A 19,445-nucleotide genomic window follows, 5' to 3' on the forward strand; every position below is an offset into this window, starting at 1 on the left:
TCAATATCCGTAGTTTCATAAGTTTATGTTAGTTAGAGTTTATCAATTTTAGTTAGAATTTGATCAATCTTCAAGTAGTATGATTTGGTGTGAATGACCCCATGAATGCAATCCGAATGCAGAGTGTGTTGTTGGGCCGACTAATTTCTAATTAATTTGTGTTAGAGAAAGAAAAACCATAATTGCAAGTCAAGAATCCGAATGCAGGGGTGCCTCATGCTTTGTAGTGCATGGTGATACACAAACAATCTTTAACCTCCTAAATATCTCATAAATATACGCAAGTTGTATTATCAAATTGATTCTGGATCCAATTAAACACACTTTTCTTTTTTACAAATTAGTGGAAATTAATTGTTAATTAAAATTCTTTCTGTCCTTTACACATTAGTGGAAATTAATGCCCGAAATGGAATACCATTTCAATTTTCAAGTATGTGCATTGGTGCATCATGTTCTGCCTGTTTTGTAGTTGGAGTATTTTAGTGACAAAATTAATTAATGTCAACAAGTGACAAAACGCTATTCAAATTAGAAATTATCAATACTAGTATATAATAGTGTCTTCACTTTTTCTTGCTAATATTTGTTAGCCCTACCTTAGCATTATATTTTTGTCCACAAAGCATTCAAAACAAAACCATCACACACAAGATAAACACATATATATGACCCACATATGTCTCATCTTGGCATTATTTTAATCAAGTTAATGTTAGAATAAAAAATATGACTATTTCAAGTGGAAGTGGAGATGAAATGGTGGCATCCACCTCATTTTTGTTCATCTTTTTGGTGACCCTTTAAATTCCACTTCCATCACAACCACAACCCCTAAAGCAAGGAGCCACCTTAATTAGTTTTATCTTCTCAATTAGGATTTGCTAAATGCCTAAATATCATTGATTAGGACAAATTGTGATAAGTAGTACTACTCGTCTCCACCTAGTTCGCTTGAAATATAGTCGATGCAATTGTAAACATAAAATTCTGAACATATTAAACTATTAGTAGTAGAGTATTATTTTTGTGTAAATATACAATTTAATCTTTAACATAAAAGGAGAATAAAAACTCGCAAATGTTGTTGCCACTAGGTTACAAGATTTAAAAAAAAAAAAAAAGAGGTTACAATTATTATATAATCAATTGTGATTATTTTTCTTAATGCAAATGAGTTTATATTTTTTTATCCTAATGTTGTCAAGTCATATAGAAGGAAAACTAACAAGATGATGCAATAGCCCACCAATTTTATTAGATTGATAGTGGTATCATTTTCAAACAATAATAATATATAATTACATTTCAGAGGCTGAAATTAAATTGGTGGCACCCCATATCAACTGTGAAGATAACACAACTTTATATCATTTGATTTCAACGTCTCATTTGATGGCTGGGTTAAAGCCATATTAAATATATTTAAAGAATATTCTACAAGCTAATAATTGCAAAATGATATACACAAACAAGAATATTCCCTACAAAATAACTTTTATTTTTTTATTTGTCATATTATCTTCAATGGGTAGAGGTGAATTATTTATTTCCTTTTTGGGGTTGTGATTCTTTTTTTTTTCTGTATTCTTCTCATGTATGATGTATGTGCAATAATACCTCTGTCTTTGAGGATGAATTCGCAATCCATGACAAAGAATACCTGCACTAATTAATGTACAAAATTTATCACACTTCCATCTAAAAAATGATTTATATTTTAATTTGACAATATCAATTGAGTATTACGTAAAAAGAAGAAATTACAAAATCATTTCGTAAAATAAAGTACGTATATTCTTGGTTGACAAAACTACCAAGCCGAATTCTTTATTTCACAATAAAGGAAAATTCAGGGAAGCATCTATCTTTAAAAAAATACTAGTAATACATGAAAAAAGAAAAATTGACAACATTCCACCAAGCATTAACCTAATGTGGAAAATATTAGGACCAAAAAATTCAAGTTGAATTTGGAGATATTAGTATACTTTGGTGCAATGGTATCAAAAAATCATACCTAATAAACTCCTCACACTTTGATCACAAGAAACAAGCGATAAAATTGTTGCAGCTACCTTTTGTGATTTATCAATCACAAACACTATATACACAATATATAAAAGAATAATATTAATGTTTATTGTTTTATTTTTGAAAGTTGTAAATAATTCCTTTTATATTATTTTTCCAGAATATTCAACTTCATCTCTAAGGAAATGAAAGCTTGGCCTTTCTTGGATTCTTCTTAGCTATTTAACCAACAAGTTTTTTTCGATTCCACCATCACAATCACAAGCAGCATCACAACACTCTGTATTAATAATTGAAATATGTAAAATTGAACACAATAAAATACGGTATTAATTTTTAAAAAAAAACAGTCTCATAGTAATAACATAATCTTTACCTCTGAGCTATGCTTACTAACTTTTTTTTCAAAAATTACAATGTAATTGTGAAAAAATAAAAAAATAAAGGGCCATGAATATAACAAGCACTTACAAAAATCCAAAATAGTAAAAAAAAATAGAAAAGAAAACGCACTTTATAATGGGCTTGCATCATATAGCCACATTCTCCTATCAATCACAAAATTTAATTGGAAACCACATGTATATATGGTGCTAATCCATTCTTCCATCACATTCAAATCTCTCATTAATTCACTCAATTCAAAGTTCAAACCCACTACCTAATAATATATACACACTACACTATTCCTTTTTTTACCACCTAAAAATTCCCAGTATATATACACTTAATTCCCCACTCACCCTTCACAGCATCTCAACCCATACATAGAGAAAATATGAAAATGAAAATGAAAATGGAGAAAGAAGAAGTGAGAAAAGGGCCATGGACAGAAGAAGAGGATGTCCAGCTTGTATTCTACGTGAACTTGTTTGGTGATCGGAGATGGGATTTCGTTGCGAAAGTTTCAGGTTTGAAGGTTGGCGGGAGACACAATATATAGGTAGGCCTGTTTAGGACAAACGGCCATCGTCTCTCCAAAACAATGAAACCATAAAAAAAAAATAACGAAAGAGTTTCGAAATTTTTTGTTGTTGTTGTTGTTTATAGGTTTGAAACGAACCGGCAAGAGCTGCCGGCTGCGCTGGGTTAACTACCTCCACCCCGGCCTCAAACGAGGCAAGATGACTCCCAACGAAGAGCGTCTCGTCGTTGAGCTTCAGTCCAAATGGGGAAATAGGTTCATACTTCTTTCCTTCTACTTTCGGTTGTTAGGACCGCTGACTGCACAATAGTTTGATATTTTCTGATAATTGGCAAAAGGCCCCAAACTACTTAGAGTTGAATAACACTTACATATATTACTTCCAACTTTTCTCGTTCTTCGATTTGGGATGAGTTTGCAATCCAATATGTGTTTGATGTTACTTGATTCTTACACTTGGATTTTATCAAATGTAGATGGTCGAGAATCGCCCGAAAACTGCCTGGGCGCACAGACAACGAGATCAAGAACTACTGGAGGACCCACATGAGGAAGAAGGCTCAAGAGAGGAAGAAGAACAAGAAAGGTTCTACTTCTTCTTCCTCGTCTTCGAGTTCTTCTACATCTTCATCTTCCAACTCATCCTCCTCTTCCGCCCCCACCAGCCCTGGGCCGGGGGAGTCCACCCTGGCCAAGGGGAAGGGTGCGGGGGCTGAGGGGGAGCGGAGTTTCTACGACACCGGTGGGGTGAAACTACCAGAAACTGGTGTTTTGGAGGTGGAAGAAGGGAACAAGGTATACTCCATGGATGATCTATGGAAGGAATTCGAGTTTCCGGAGGAGAACTGCGGGCTCACCGCTCAAGCAGTGGCCTCTCCCATATGGGATTACTGCCCAACTGATTCTTTGTGGAGTATGTGTGAAGAAGAGAGACAACATCAGCCTGTGGGGGATCATCACTTTCAATCTTTCCCCTTTTACAATTATATGATTGGCTAACTAGAAAACAAGTTTCAATTAAGAGAGGAGAATTTGTTGATACAAGTAAGTAGATGTCATAAGGGAATGGGGGTTGTTTATTAGCTCTCCTTGTATATTTTGGTTTAAGGCTTCTTTTCGGATGTCTTTACTCGGCATTTCTGTTTCAAGTCAATGTAATCAAATCACGCATCTAGTGTGTGAATGCTATGAAGAAGTTTGTTTCATGCTCAATAGAGAATATCTACAATGAGTTTTTTTTATAAAAAAAAAAGAAATAGAGAATAAACGAAAAGAGTTATAATAAGATATAATTATCGATGATATGATGATCCATTTGCAACTTTATGTATAGAAACTCTAACCTAGCTGGGTTGAGGTGATCATGTTTTTGTTTAATACTGTAAAAGAAAAAGACATAGTATAAATAAAAACAGCATTCATGAATTTAAGTATGATCTACACGAATGCCATTAAAATTGGTAATATTGGATTAATTGGAATACTTTTATAATTTGAAGTGCTTCGTGGTTACTTTGGGAAAGTGGCGTGGGTGGTATTCACCATAGCCTTTTCATTTTATAATAAAGATACTACTCCTAAGGGACCATTTACTAAACGACAAAGTACTGATTATTTTTAATTTTCTTCCCCTTACAAAATGAAGATCCACGTCGCTCCAACAATTATCGTTTAGATATATTAGAATAATATGAGTTGATAGAGCTTCTAATGTGGAAAGATGAACTTCTAAAATATTTGAAGAGATATACTTACATCAATTGATAACAACATATTCAAAAGTATGTAATGAAGAGATATACATACCTCTATAGAAAACTATTTAATCTAAAAGTATGCATATGTAATGAAGAGATATACATACCTCTATAGAAAACTATTTAATTTAAAAGTATGCAAGATTATGTAAGAGTAAGACATCAAATATAGAGTATGTGATTTAACAATATACCTCAATCCTCATTTGAAACGGGCAACACAAACTACCTAACAAGAATTTCCAATAAGCGAAAACACATTGCCTAAAAATATAGTGAACTAGCGAGATACTCCATCCGTCCCTTATTCATTTTGGTTCCGGCACAAGTTCTAAAAAATGTGAAGGAAAGTGCGTTAAAAAAGTTAACAGAATGTAAATCTCAATTTTGTATATTAGTTTTATAATAAAATGTGAATGTAATAAATTAGTATAATATAGAACCTACTTAAGACTACTATATATAATAAAAAGTGAAAGTGGACAATTAATAGGACATAAAGGGAAATAGGAGATAAAGGGAGTAAACAACAGTGTTCAAAACGTATTTCATACTACAGTTTTTGACAAAATTCAAAGATCTATTGCAATTTCAGAAAAAGCACAATCCCATAACATCAGATAGTAATAATCAAAATTAAAATTAACAAAAACACTGCTACATGAGAAACCCCATGATGCAACATGATCATTCAAACTCTAATTGAGATATAAAAGCAGTACATTCAGTACTCATATCCAAAATCATGTTCAGTAAAAGAAACCGAGAACTTTGCCTCCAACGTTCTTTCTACGAGCTTCTTCATGATCCATGATTCCAGCAGATGTTGTCAGCACAATGTAGCCGAACTGCAGTCAGAATGGGAAATGATGTTAGCTATTTTAGTTCCAACTTAAGATCAGGAAAGTTACTCCCTAGGCCGATTTGCAGAATATCTATTACTAGTATTCACCAAGTAACGAGATGCCTAAGAAGAACCCTAACTTGGAAATTTCAGTCAGACATGTTTAATTACTCATGAATGAAATGAACAATGTTGCAGTTCCAAATTGTACCTGTCTCGATGGGAGCAGCCTTGCAGTCCAGGGCTCAATTTCCTTGACACCGACATCAAAGCGGGGGCTGATAACACCACATTTGTTCAACCTACCGTTCAGTTCAACCACAATCTTTCCAGATCTGTGGTCATCAACATACTCAAACTCTCCGATATATCCTGATAAACCAAGTTAAAAAATTGAATTTTAGTTTGCACAAAACAAAAGAACCTAGAGCATTAAGAAGAGCCAAAGGGGCATACCATGTTTTTGCATGACAATAAGAAACTTAATAATGACTTTCGACGAAGGCCTGATCATGACCTGACGCTTTCCTCTCTTTTCAGCATTGTACATGCTTTTCAGAGCATCATTAAGCACACTTACTCTCACCATCTTGTTCTAGTGCAATCTGAATATAAACAAATAGCCATCAGAGAATGAAAAACAAAAACATTCCATTGGTTTCAAACATCACAACCAATACAGCGATTCGAAATAAGCAATTAGCAGCCACTAATAGAAATACCAACCAAAACTATCCAAACTTGCATCAATAGCATCTCACAAACATTATAAAATAATCAACAAATTAATGGAAACAGTACATACAAAAAAAGCACATTACTCCATAACCTACACCCCAATAACATTACTCCATAAATCATACAACCATAAGCAAGTAGGCTTTATACTACATCGTCACTCAAGGACACTACCAACTTAATACATTAAAATTTAAATAAAACACAGACTAAATCGCCCATGAATCCTTGATCTGAACTGTTTCAACGTCTACGAGTATTTAAAAAGAATTCGGTAGAGTGTTTCCAAATTTAGATCACGCTTTCACATACACACATAATCATAAAACGGAAGTATAAGATCCGTAAATGACTGCAAATCGGCATGGAAAAACTCGATGAATGGATCCGAAAAAAGGAAACATGTAGGCAATTCATATAACAACGATGTATACGAAACAAAAATCATTCGATTTACCTGAAAATATGAGGAACAGCTGCTGCCGGTAGAGCTAGGGATTCGGTTCAGCAGAGGAGTGTTGTAAAGTTTAGGGTTTGGAGATTATGTACCATGCTTATTCAATAGATGGGCTTATAAAATGATATGCGGCCTGTCACATTATTCGGCTACACTTTCAGCCCATAAAACTTCACATTGGGCCGACAATTAATTATACTTTACGTATTCAAGTTTATTTGCCGACAATTAAAATGTTAAGTACTCCCTACATTCAAGAAAATCGGCATTCATCGAGAAATATTTGGTTAAAATATTGCATATTTTTTTTAAAGGATACGTAATAGTAGAATAATAAAATTAATAATAAGCTCTGTCTGTACGTTTATGACCTTGTAATTTATAAGTACAAAAAATATCATCGTAGCCAAGTTACACACCTGAACCAATTCAATATAAATCTACTGAATCAAAATGTGACCAACTAAATTAATATACTCCTTCCTCCTTCCGCCTGATAAAAATATAGATATATTAAATAATACAATAACTAATACAAATTTAATACAAATTGACGAAGCAAGAGATAGAATGAGAAAAATAGTTAAATTAGTGTTAATGAATAGTGAGTTGAGTACAACTTTCTATAATGGAAATGCTCATATTTTTATGAGATAAACGAAAATGAAAAATACATATATTTTTTTGGAAACGGGGGAGAGTATTCACAACGATTTAATACAATAAGCACTATAAATAATCATAGCACGCACACAAATTTTATGTCATGTTCAGTATAGTACCCAAAGAAACAGTGTCTGGACATTAAAAAAACGAAACAAATTGTTGATTGGATCCATTTTATGACTATGGCGTATTTATGGGATATGAATTAATAGGTTTGCAACTAGCTACATGCTAACTCTTAATTTTAAGTGGGAGCTTGCTCATACTCAATTTGAATCAAGTGAAATATGGGATAATATAATTAAAAAAAAAAAAAAAAAACAGTTAAAGTCGATTTAAATCGGGCTATGCGTATAAACGGAGTATATCAATTTATCAAACGATTCAAACCCACTTAGCTAATAGTATGTCTACGGGCTTTGAGAAACCAACTTCTTAATGTAGTAGTACTATTATAAATTTATAACCTTATATATAACCCAAAATGAAATTGACCATTTTGCAAATTTTGCCCAACTTTAGTGTCACCAAACCAATCATACCCCCAATCTCAATCCAATCTTTTGTCGGGACGAACAAATCAAAATCTAGTCTAATCACCTTTCATCGGATTCTTCATCTTTTAGTATATTCAATTTTGTTCTTTGTTAATCCTAATCATTTTTTTAATGGGACCACACTATTTCATTTTCGGATAGTAGTTGCATACATTGGTCAGTAACTAAATAGATTCAATTCGTAAAATATTTTTTAAATTAATAAATTAACAGTTCGAGTCACCTATAATTCATTAGCGTTGAGAAATTTAATTTAATCTAATAAAATGAGACATGACTTTTATTCTTACTAGGCTTATGTTTTGGGCATTAATCTTGAACCAAATTTCAGTTCAAAGATGGACCATTTTCTAGCTCAATTAGAAAAATTTGTTAAAGGAATAAAATTAGTAACTTGTTGGTATGACTAATATATTTATATTTTATTTAGTCAAAGAATATACTCTTAATTAAACTTGAATGAGCTTATGACTTCTCGAAGTTGGCATTGAATAGAGTTTAAAGCCGATTTGATGATAAATAAGTATTTATTAATTTCTTTGAAGTAATTAATTTTTTTTTATTGTAACTACTGTAACTATGTGGTTTTTTTCTCTATATTTAACAATTCAATAAAAATTATTCATACTAGAAAACAATTATTACGCACAATAAAAGGTTGTGCTACTTAAATTGTACTCCTACTTAGTAGTATGTGTTTTCGTAAAAAGATATTTAATACTATTGTCTTATCAAAGTTTAGGATAATTCATGGATCCGTCAATATTCGGAAATGAAAAGTAATACTTCCTCCGCTTCGTTCAAATCAAAACATTTCTTTTTCTACACAATTTTTTAACAAGTGTTCACATACTTCAGTTCTATTTCATAAATATATAGTAGTAGCAACATGCATGACATAATGACATGAGCATAAAATTGGGGATATAGACATTCAAACTTCAACATGAACTTACAATTCGGTTTTATATGTAAGAGTATATTTATTGGTTTGTTTTTCTTATTTAAAAAATTGAAAAATCGCCATGAAATGTTTAATTTTGTAATATTAGAAGCTTCTTAGTACTCCACTAATTAGTGTAGGTTGTACGATTTCCTCTTTAGGGAGTACTCCCTTCGTTCCAATATTAGATCCAATGTTAGAGTAAAAAAATTGGGATACAAAGATTAAGAAAGTTGTGTTGAAAAATAACAGATGGTAATAAAAAAGGAAAGATAAAGATAGAGTGAGACAGGTGATGAAATAAGTTAAGAGTGATTAAATATTTTATTTTTTTATCTTGAAAGAAAATGACTCAATATAGTTAGGACATCCGAGAAAGAAGGACTTCACTTGGTTAAGACCGAAGGAGTAGTATATCTTAAATAATTACTAGATGTCTAATCCCAATATTTGTTGATGATGACCATAAGTAAACAATTCAAGAATATTGTTGATGATGACCATAAGTAAACAATTCAAGAATCCTATGGTTAAAAATCAACATGGATCGGGTACACCTAAAGGCCATAATTAATTTTCATTTCCATCGCATGATTAACATTTCAGGCACTTGCTTTTATTCACTTAACAGATAATTAATTTTTTATTTTAAAAATAGTTATTACATGATCTTTTTTCTCCATCCACCACAAAAATATCACATTTCACATTTATTATATTTATTAAGTAAATCCCATATTCTAATAACTCATTTACTTATATTTTAATACTATAAGTTTAATGTAAAAAAATAAAATTCACATTGTACTGGCTTTTTTGACACACTTTTTTTTTACATGTTTTTAAAATTTATACTGCATCAAAGTGGAATATTTAATGGCAACTATGGGAGTGTTTTTGTTTTGTCATTTTATTTTAAAAATTTCTGAAATGTTTAACTTTCTATATTAATCGTGCAACCTCTATTCATTAAGCCATACATTCAACATGAAGTTGTTCACATTGAGTCATTGACCATTTGCACTTACGCCGATAAATTTACAGTTTTTAGGTAAATAAAATGTACCCAAGCTAAGTATGCATGGGAGATGTAATTCAAGTTCGATTACAATTTCAAAAATGAAGATAATAATGTCCAGTCAAAATAATGAGATGGTTGCAACTTTATTTCAAATAAAACATTAAATATATATTGTGATTTAAATTTGAAACCCAGTATCAAATTTTACTATTTTCGTATCTAATCATATGGCGAGTCACCTTTCGCACTTTGTATGATTAGAAGTACATGAAGTGATGAAAATACATAAAAAGATACGGTACTTTTCTTCGATTCCATGTTAAATTTTATATTTTGAAAAATTCTAAGATAATTAAGTCTTTACTATTTTTGGTAAAAAATAATTCTTCTTCTTACTTTATTCTCTCTTAGTTTATTCACCATCCACTAACACACTATTCATTTAATGTGCGTGCTAAAAAGAAGTGTCTCTATTTATGAACGGAGGATGATCGGATGATCGTATTCATATGTGTTTTCATTTGATACAAAAAAAAGGAAAAATAAATAGGAAGAAAAATATATAGCCGCATGTGCCAGTCGACACGGCCTACGACAAGAGACGTACGCGCGCAGTCAGCAGAGAAGTGAGCAAAAAGTACAACCTCTAATGCGTAGCCATTCCTACACGTGTCACTCTACCAGTAACTCCCACATGACCCATCTACTTCTAACCATGTGCAGCCGCGCAACACGACAACATTAATTGTTTTATGCCTCCATTAGTTAATCTATCTTAATTCCGGTTTAGTTACATGTTCTATTTCATTGATTATGACTCGGATTATTTGCTATATAAGTTTTCATAATGCAGGTTTCTGCTTAAAGTTGCTAGATCTGTGCTAAAAAGGTGAACTTTTGACACCATGTATTTTAATGGATTGTGGATCAATAATTTGCTTACCTGAAAAGTTTTTTATTTTCTTTCAAGAAATTCAGTCTCTGAATTTGAACTTTTGACTTAGAATAACCTGAGACTTTAAATATTTTTATATTAATGAACTTACAGCTTTTGGATGGTAATTAGTTAGAAAATATTAGTATGTGTTTAAGACTAAGCTTGTATGTAAAAATCACGAACTTAATCAAATCATGATCCATCATGCACTTAACTTTGAAAAAAAATCAGAGTTTTCAAAATTTCGCTACGATCTATTTTTTTCCTAGTAAAATGTGTTGCTAAGTTGTCACACACATAAAAATTTTAGTCATGTAGATAAATAGTGAGCAAACTCATATTAATATGAAATTTCATTTTTCTGGTCTTTCTCAGCTCATTCATCTCCCTCGTCTAAACGGTCTAACCTACACATCGTCCCTTCCATGTTATTGACAAACCTCCTCCATGTAGATTTTTTCATGTATCAACTCAGCTTCTACCAATTTTCCCTAAATTTGGTTAGAAGGGACAATTGATTTTTTTTTAAAACTTCTTGATTTATTGAAATTTTGACAATGCATAAACCATAAATGAGCATATTTTTCATGATTTTATAGACATTTAATTTTTTTTATTTAAATGGAGTGTTTATTCTATTAAAATACCCATGGATTAATGAATGCTAGTACTAGTACATTATTTTATTACTAGTGTTAACCCACGTGCGATGCACGACGGAATATTTTTCTGTCTAACAATTTTGATTAATAAAAATGAGAAACAATATAACTTCATAAGAATGAAAAATAGTAAAATGTACTACTATATAATAACAATTCAATGAATATATACTTCTCAATTCATTTTACACCCAAAAACATAAACTTAAACATATTTAAAATGGAATTAAGACAAAACACAATATGTACAATAACATGTTGAGAGCTTGAGAGTGAATGGAGAGTGCTTCTGTTGGTTTGTAATTCATCCACTACTCTATGTCTTAGCCTTTTATAGGCACAAAATTAGGACATGAGATATCATGGAATTAAAAAATCATAGTACATTGTAAAATTAAGACAATAGAGGTTACAAAATTTGTTAAATGCTCATTATCTTATTTAAGATTTGTAACCGCCGGTTATTCATTGTAATTTAAATAAATATTCATAACAGTTATAAATATTCAAATTCATGCCTGAAACTTATAAATATTTAAATTTATTCCCAAAACTCTTAAATATTCAAAATAAGGCCAAAACTTGTCTTTTATATATGTATAGATAGATTAAAATAATTAAATAAAACATTCATTCGAGAAAACAATACAATTTCGATCCATTTAAACTTTTAATGGCGATGGAGGTAATATAACTCCATTGCGTTTTCTTCTCCATCTCACCAAAAGAGATAAATTAAGTCAAAACACGGTTATAGTAATAATGATAGTGCATTAAAAAGCGCATGATTAGGTCGACCGGTAAAGTCGTTACTCGTTAGCTACTTTAAGGAGGGAAAAAGGTTAAGCGGTCTCCACTTTCATCGACACTTGCTTCGGTGCAATAAAAAAGATCCTTCATAAAGAAATTAATTAGTAGTAATATTAACATTTTCCAAATGGGATAGAATCTTAAAATTAGCCTACGCCCCTATGCTATATTTATAAACCCTACTTAATGTGGATTAACATGCATTATTGATTTATTAAGGTTGGTTTCTTCAGTCTAATGCTACACTTCGGTAGTTTATTTATTAATTTATTTGTTAGTATTTTTTTGCTTGTGAAAGAGTAAGATACACTTAAATGTATTGGGTCAATGAAACAAATAAACGTTAGGCGTATATGTTTTTAGGGAATGTAAAATATTGTAAAGTTGAAAATAATTTTTTAGATCGATGCTACATTTCAATGAGGAAATCTATCTTAGACAAGATCGTGTTCTAATATATGAATTCTATTTTACTTGGATTGAATTTTACGGCCTAATTTCATCATCCTCACATCACAGTCACATTTATGGATATTATAAGACCTTTATTTATCTTTGGCTCTGTCTTAAAGTTAAGTTATAATAAAAAAATTAAACCTTATTATCGCCCTATAATTAATTAAAATAATAATAACCCTTGATGATATATCCAAACAACACGTCAACACCATTTGTGATTTACCAGGGCTTATAAGCACAAGTTGAAAATATTCTGACACAAAATAGTTAATATTACAAATAGTATTTATTAAATTAAATATCGACTTATAAACTATTTGACCTACACATTGTGTCTCCAATACACGTATATTTATGGTATTCACGTATATTATTATAAGGGGTTAACTGCTAAAGGATGAATGTTGCATTTTTCAAAAGTATTTTATGAGGAATAAATGTAAAATTAAGACGATTTAGATACCTAGGAGATGTGGTAATAGTTTATGTGGGAATGCATGTGTGTATATACGCATTCGTGCTGCTCAAACAGTTGGATGCAGAGAGAGAAAGTCGGTAGATACATTGTACATAAGCCCATTCTTAATATTCTAAACCTAGCTTTTGTCATCTTTGGACTTTCCAAATTTAATACTTTCACATATCTAAACACAATTACTAGTACTACAATTTACAAATACTCAAATTTGTCGTCTTGCACTAAGCAATTTATTTTTTGAAGAGCTATGCAGCGGCGGAGGGAGAAAATAATATCACCAGTACTGGTTTCGACTTCATTGTTTTCTGATGGATTATTATTGTGTTAGAAATAGCAACGGAAACAGAAATTAAAATTTCATACTAGTATGTTATAGTAATACTTTGGAGTAAAAAAATTAATGATATCATGAACACATCACCAATCACATTGATTTTTTTTTCTCTTTCTGCAATTATCGTTGGACGCATCACATGAAAATGTGTCCTAAATTTTTACTATACCATACTTCCCAAACTCCTATAGTAAAGAAGTGGGATAATTTTTTCGTTAAAAACCATTCACAATTATTACTAGTACTACTATTTAGTTAGTTTGTGAAATTTTAATTTGCGTGAAAAGATTACCGTAAGTTAAAAAGATTAACCGTACGTAATCTAATTCCATAATATTCACGTTACATATCACGTTGCCTTTGAAACTGGATAACTTTTAAAAATTAGGATGATAAAAAATTACAAAGGAAACGGCTTGTCGGGGGATAAAATAATAAATGAATAAAGAATTATATATTTAATACTAATAGTCTATCCAAAGCTAAACGTCAGCCATGTTCAGTTTCTTTGTTGGACTCGGGTTATTTTCTTGCATTTTTTCGATATATATAATTATAAACCTAATTAAACTTTAGATTCTAACGAATCTAGGATTATAATAGCTCATCCAATTAAGGTATTCTTTCGATTCTAGTTTAATTACAATTTAGTTTTCTTAATTCTTATGATATATGTTAAAATGTTTGTTTTTGTGAAAGAAACCAAAAACGAAAATAAAAGGAATAATATGTAAATTTATTGTAAGAATAGTCCCTTCTCTTCTCGCATTTGTGTGCTAAACTCAAAATTATAATCGTCGAGCGTGTTCGATTCCAATGGGTGGATGCAGACAAATTTAAGACTCCTAAGTTTAATGAAAGATAAATTTGCATTAACCACACAATTGTATTGAATGGAAAGTCCTATGAACTTACCTAAATAATAATAATCGTAAGTTACATAAAATGTCGCTATTGTACATTTAATGACAGCAAAGCTACCAAAAATTAACATCATAATTAATAAAATTCGAATATACTATACTCAGCAACGAGGAGCGTTACCCAAATTGCCAAAGATAAACTTTATGAAGTTTTACATTGTCAACGAGTAATACAAAATAAATAAGTTAATTAGTTCTAATGCCATGGAAACAAATCTTAGCCTTTGCTTATGAATTTTGGACGGACGAGATCATGATACATGGCAACACATACGTAAATCATTTAATTAAATTTGATAACGAAGGATAATTTCACTCCAACCGGGACAATATAATACTTTCTCCATTCCATAAAAATAGTGAGATTTTTTAAAAGAAAATTTCAAACTAAATGCAGGTCTTGAAAACGCAGTAAATGATGAAACCCTAATTTTACAACCGGAATAAGGAGGGAAAATAAACAGTAAAAAGTTCAAAAAAAGGGACTAGTGTCTAATTAAGAAAACAGTGAAATATATAAAAAGAAAGTTAATTTAATGATACTTAGCTTTCCTTAACTAACAAAACCGCGTAATCAACAACAGCTTGCTTTTACATTTACCATTGATAGATTATTTCTCAATTGCAAATTATTAAAGCATATCTAGATCGATTTTAGCCATGGGCAACATAGAAAAATAATTAATATAAATATTACTCAATGATAACTATAATTCTAAAAATAAATCCTTAATTATAATGCTAATTAAAATAACAATTTTTTTGTCCAAAAGTCCTCATGATCACAAGCCTACTACCTGCACCGATTATTTTAAGAGAATATGCTATTTGAACATCCTAACAAAATACGCACATTATTTAATAGTGGAAGGGTATGTTTTCTTTAATGTAAATAAGGTAAGAGAAGACTTTATTTTATTTTATTTTGGAAGGTCTCATTTTTTTTCTCTGTCACAATTATGATTTTGAATGAGAATTGAATAGGCTGTTTTTATTCAGTAAGGTTCATTGCTGATTTCTTGTCCTTTATTGACCTCTCCTCTCTATATAACCATCATATTTTTGTCTCTCATCAAAACTCCCCCTCTCAAAAATATTGTTTTCTTCTGCAACATTTTTATTACTAATTCAACACTTTCAGTGAGAGAATGGGAGAGATGGCTTCTCTTTGGAGTTATGCAGAGGTATGCCTATTTTCATCCCTAGTTAATTCTTCATTTTCTATATCATCATTTTCCTTCCAAATTAAAAAGTTCACATTTATTCACCATATTCAAACTAAAAAAATGTAATGTCTGAGGATTCAGTTATGCAATGAGAGTCTGTTCTAATTAAATCATTAAATCAATAATAGTTTCTCATTATTTGAGATGTGACCTTGAATCCCGAATCTATTAATTAGAAGAAAAGTTCCTTATGAATTGAGTCGTGCTTCATGGTCATATTTTTTTTAACATTTGAAAGAATGTGTGAATTTGTCAGCATGGAGAAATGGATCAATTGGGGCAAAAGCTGCTGTACACGAGTCTGGAACTCGAAAAACTGAAATCCGAAGCCATGGAAGAAATGGGGAAAAACAAAGAATACGTGAATCAACTCATCCAGCTCCTTCAATTCGCAATCGACGAGCGAGACGAGGCGCGGAAGCAGCTCGACGACCTGATCAGCGCCGGCACCGAAATGTTCTACGGCGGCGCCGAGAGCCCTCTGCTCAATCCGGCGGCGGCGAAGGCGAATTCGAGCATAACCGAATCCAACAGCTTCTCCGAAACTCACAACTACCAGTCCCCCGTGGAATCCTTCTTCGACGCCGCCGTGTCGCCGCCGCCGCCGATCAGTGATCGGGCGGCGCTGGTGGTGGAGAGCCTCGCGCAGGGGAGGGTTCTGCCGCGGAAGGGGATGCTGCTGCAGGCGGTTCTGCAAGCGGGGCCGCTGCTGCAGACGCTGATGGTGGCGGGGCCGCTGCCGCGGTGGCGGAATCCGCCGCGGATGCGCCCGTTTCAGGTACCGGCGGTCGGTGAGTTTGGTCCTCGGCAGCAGATGATGGGGTCGAATTTGGGGGATTTTGGTTTTGGGAATAATGCTTCTTTGATATCGGTTAGTAGTAATAGCGGCGGCTGTTTCCGGTTGCCCAAACGCCAGAGGTTCTGTTGAAGTTATGATTATTACGAGAGCTTACCATTTTTTGTATAATTAGGAGATGGAGGAGAAGTGGTGTAAATGTGATTTATAATACTTTATGAATTCATTATTTTGGATGAAATTAAACAAATATGTTGGTGTTTGTATCTCACTCACATTTGGGACAAGAATCAAGAGGCTGTGTAAGAACATAATTTCAACAGTCGAAAGAACATAACTTAAGATATCGCATTAGACCGTCAAATAAAATTTGACAGTTCTCACTTCTCATGTCACTATATAATGAGTTAGATGATATGACGAAAATATAATTGATTAGAAATTTCCCTCTCAATTTAAACTTCCACATCCGTCAAAAAATAATTTATTTTACTATTTTAGAACGTTTTTAATTTAATGTTACATTTTTTTTCTATTTTAAATAAATGAATCCCTTTTAATACAATAATATTTTATTATAAAATTAATATATAAGAATAAACCTACTTTAATCATATGGAGTATTTATAAAATTAAACAATTTCTTAAAGTTAATGACGAGTCAAAATGAGGAAAGAGGGAGTAGATCAAGGGTTCAGTTGATAATTAAGTGTTCAAAATCATTGATAATTAAGAGCTACTATTATGATTAAACAATTACTCACTGACGAATTGAAGAACAAATCATTAAATATGTGCATAAAAATGGATAAGACTAGTCTGATAAATCTTACCCTGATACTGATTCAGTTGGAAGCTGCATTCTAGGCTTCTCTCATCCAGACAAACCACACAATTCCTCCATTAATACTACTCCCTAAAGGAAACCATAAATCATATGGAAAATAGAAAATATAGGGAATAAATAAATAGCACTGAGCAGTTGACCAGTCTCAGTTTATTGTAACAAACCATTGGAAAATCGTTGTGCAGAATCTGAATTCTGAATACAGTGATGTCCTAGACAAAGATTGGAACAGTTAAAGCCCGTGAATATCAGTTTCTCTCATTTAATTGAAGATTGGACACTCTCTGCAGCCGAACCTATTCCTTGCATCCGCTTTGAATCCAATAAAACGAAAGAGCTGTTCTTGGCAATGTCGACAGCTTGTTTCGAGTTTCTCTACATCTAAAGACTAAAGGCAACAGACATCAAACTCCACGGTACAGATAGTTTATGTATGCGTTCAGATAATAACGTAGTAGTAGTAGTATTAGAGCATCTCCAATGCTAAATAGGCCACCAATAGGCCAGCCACTCTCTCTCCCTGCCACGTCAGCAGCACTAAAAATTCACCTGTCACATCAGATTTAGGCCAGCCGCAATAAAATTAATTTAAAATATACTACATTTACGGAATTAAAATCACGATTAAATTACCGAATTAAATTTACGAGACATATACGAGAAAATTCATTAATTTTATTTAAATAAAAAAAGTACATTAACTAATAATAAAAAAAATTATATAATAAAAAAAAATCCGGGCTTCCACACACGAGCCACAGCCCCACTCTACTCCTCACTAATTTATTAAAAAAATACATTAAAAAGTGTTAGTATGCCTTGAATCCGTTATAGTTTGCCGCTAGCCGAACGGGGGTCTCGCTGACGCCCCCTTGCCATGGGGGTCCGGGGGCGCGGAGAGGCCTCCGGCCCGACAGTATGACATGTTTCTGTTTTAGGTCTTAATTTTGTATTGGGCTAGTTGTTGTTGTCCATCGCTAGATGTTGCTCTTGTACAGAAATTTAGAGATAGAGAAAATCGCGTTTATATAATTTTTTAAAAATTAAAAAAAAAGAATTAAAAAAATTTAAAAACAAAATAAATAAAAAATTAAAAATCGTCGCTGGCCGATCGGGCCGCCACATTGGCGGCCAGCGCATCGGCCAGCCACACGCAATCGGCTAGCCTTGGCCGGTTTTTTCGCCGAAATTCGGCTAGCCGACCGGCTAGCCACGTCAATCGGCTAGCCGGTCGCTATCCTACCATTGGGGATGCTCTTATTTAACATTATAGTACTACTATGATTTAGTATTTCTGTAATTGCTAGTGTATTTGATAAAATTTGGTGAACAGTGCAGTCGTTGTTACCAGGTTGCCTAAGAGCATCCACAACGGTAATAGGCTAGCCACAAACTGTTCCTGCCACATCATCAGCACTAAAATTCCTCCTGCCACATCATCAGGATAAACAACTGGACAAGCAATAGGCTAGCCATAACTAACAAAATTAAAAAAAAAACAACTAAATTTACGGAATTAAACACAAAATACGGAATTAAATTTACGACACATACGGGAAAATGCAACAATTTCATTTAAATTAAAAAAAGTGTGTCCTAAAAAAAAGTTACATAATTAAAAAAAAATACATAAAACAAAAAAAAACTATCGCCGTGCAGTCCTAAACAAAAATACAGAATTTAAAAACAAAAAATACATAAAATACATAAAATACATTAAAAAAAATACATAAAAGAGAGAGAAAACTCGTTAAAACAAGTGGTGCGAATGAAAATGACGTGAATATCACATATATATAGTGTTTCGAAAATTTAATAATAATAAAAAAAAGTATTTGCCGATCGCCCGCCTGCAATGGCGGCCAGCCGATCGGCGAGCGCTCAACGAAAATCTCGCCGATTTGGCGCTAGCCGGCCGCAATGGTTCGGCGAGCGGACCGGCCAGCGTCGGAAATCGGCTAGCCCGCTCGCTCGCCGTCATTGTGGATGCTCTAAGTAGATTCTCATCGGTCAACAAATTGACAATATTAA

At 32.5% G+C, this 19,445-nt stretch overlaps 3 protein-coding genes across 4 annotated transcripts; 2 read left to right on the forward strand and 1 right to left on the reverse strand.

Annotated features, from left to right (window-relative positions):
* Positions 1 to 2,667: 2,667 nt before the first annotated feature.
* LOC125213903 (transcription factor MYB59-like) lies at positions 2,668 to 4,171 on the forward strand. Of its 2 annotated transcripts, none has more exons than XM_048114694.2 (3): positions 2,668 to 2,945; positions 3,085 to 3,214; positions 3,436 to 4,171. In XM_048114694.2, exons 1-3 carry the CDS (start codon positions 2,813 to 2,815, stop codon positions 3,956 to 3,958), a joined length of 786 nt encoding a protein of 261 aa, XP_047970651.1. In that variant the 5' UTR covers positions 2,668 to 2,812; the 3' UTR covers positions 3,959 to 4,171. The 2 variants fall into 2 exon arrangements, with proteins under 2 accessions (XP_047970651.1, XP_047970652.1); XM_048114695.2 differs by having other exon boundaries at positions 2,681 to 2,977.
* Positions 4,172 to 5,239: 1,068 nt separating this feature from the next.
* On the reverse strand, positions 5,240 to 6,867 carry LOC125213904 (small ribosomal subunit protein uS8). Its single transcript, XM_048114696.2, has 4 exons — positions 6,756 to 6,867; positions 6,017 to 6,165; positions 5,772 to 5,932; positions 5,240 to 5,564 (listed from the first exon to the last, which is right to left on the reverse strand). The coding sequence occupies exons 2-4, from the start codon at positions 6,147 to 6,149 to the stop codon at positions 5,466 to 5,468; spliced, it is 393 nt and encodes a 130-aa protein (XP_047970653.1). The 5' UTR covers positions 6,150 to 6,165; positions 6,756 to 6,867; the 3' UTR covers positions 5,240 to 5,465.
* Positions 6,868 to 15,597: 8,730 nt separating this feature from the next.
* On the forward strand, positions 15,598 to 16,793 carry LOC125216728 (uncharacterized). Its single transcript, XM_048118493.2, has 2 exons — positions 15,598 to 15,729; positions 16,028 to 16,793. The coding sequence occupies exons 1-2, from the start codon at positions 15,694 to 15,696 to the stop codon at positions 16,697 to 16,699; spliced, it is 708 nt and encodes a 235-aa protein (XP_047974450.1). The 5' UTR covers positions 15,598 to 15,693; the 3' UTR covers positions 16,700 to 16,793.
* Positions 16,794 to 19,445: the final 2,652 nt, after the last annotated feature.

This window comes from Salvia hispanica, chromosome 3 (genome assembly GCF_029641045.1).
Source record: "Salvia hispanica isolate PSC_SH4W2 chromosome 3, Shi_PSC_v1, whole genome shotgun sequence".
In the NCBI taxonomy this organism is placed as follows: Eukaryota; Viridiplantae; Streptophyta; class Magnoliopsida; order Lamiales; family Lamiaceae; genus Salvia; species Salvia hispanica.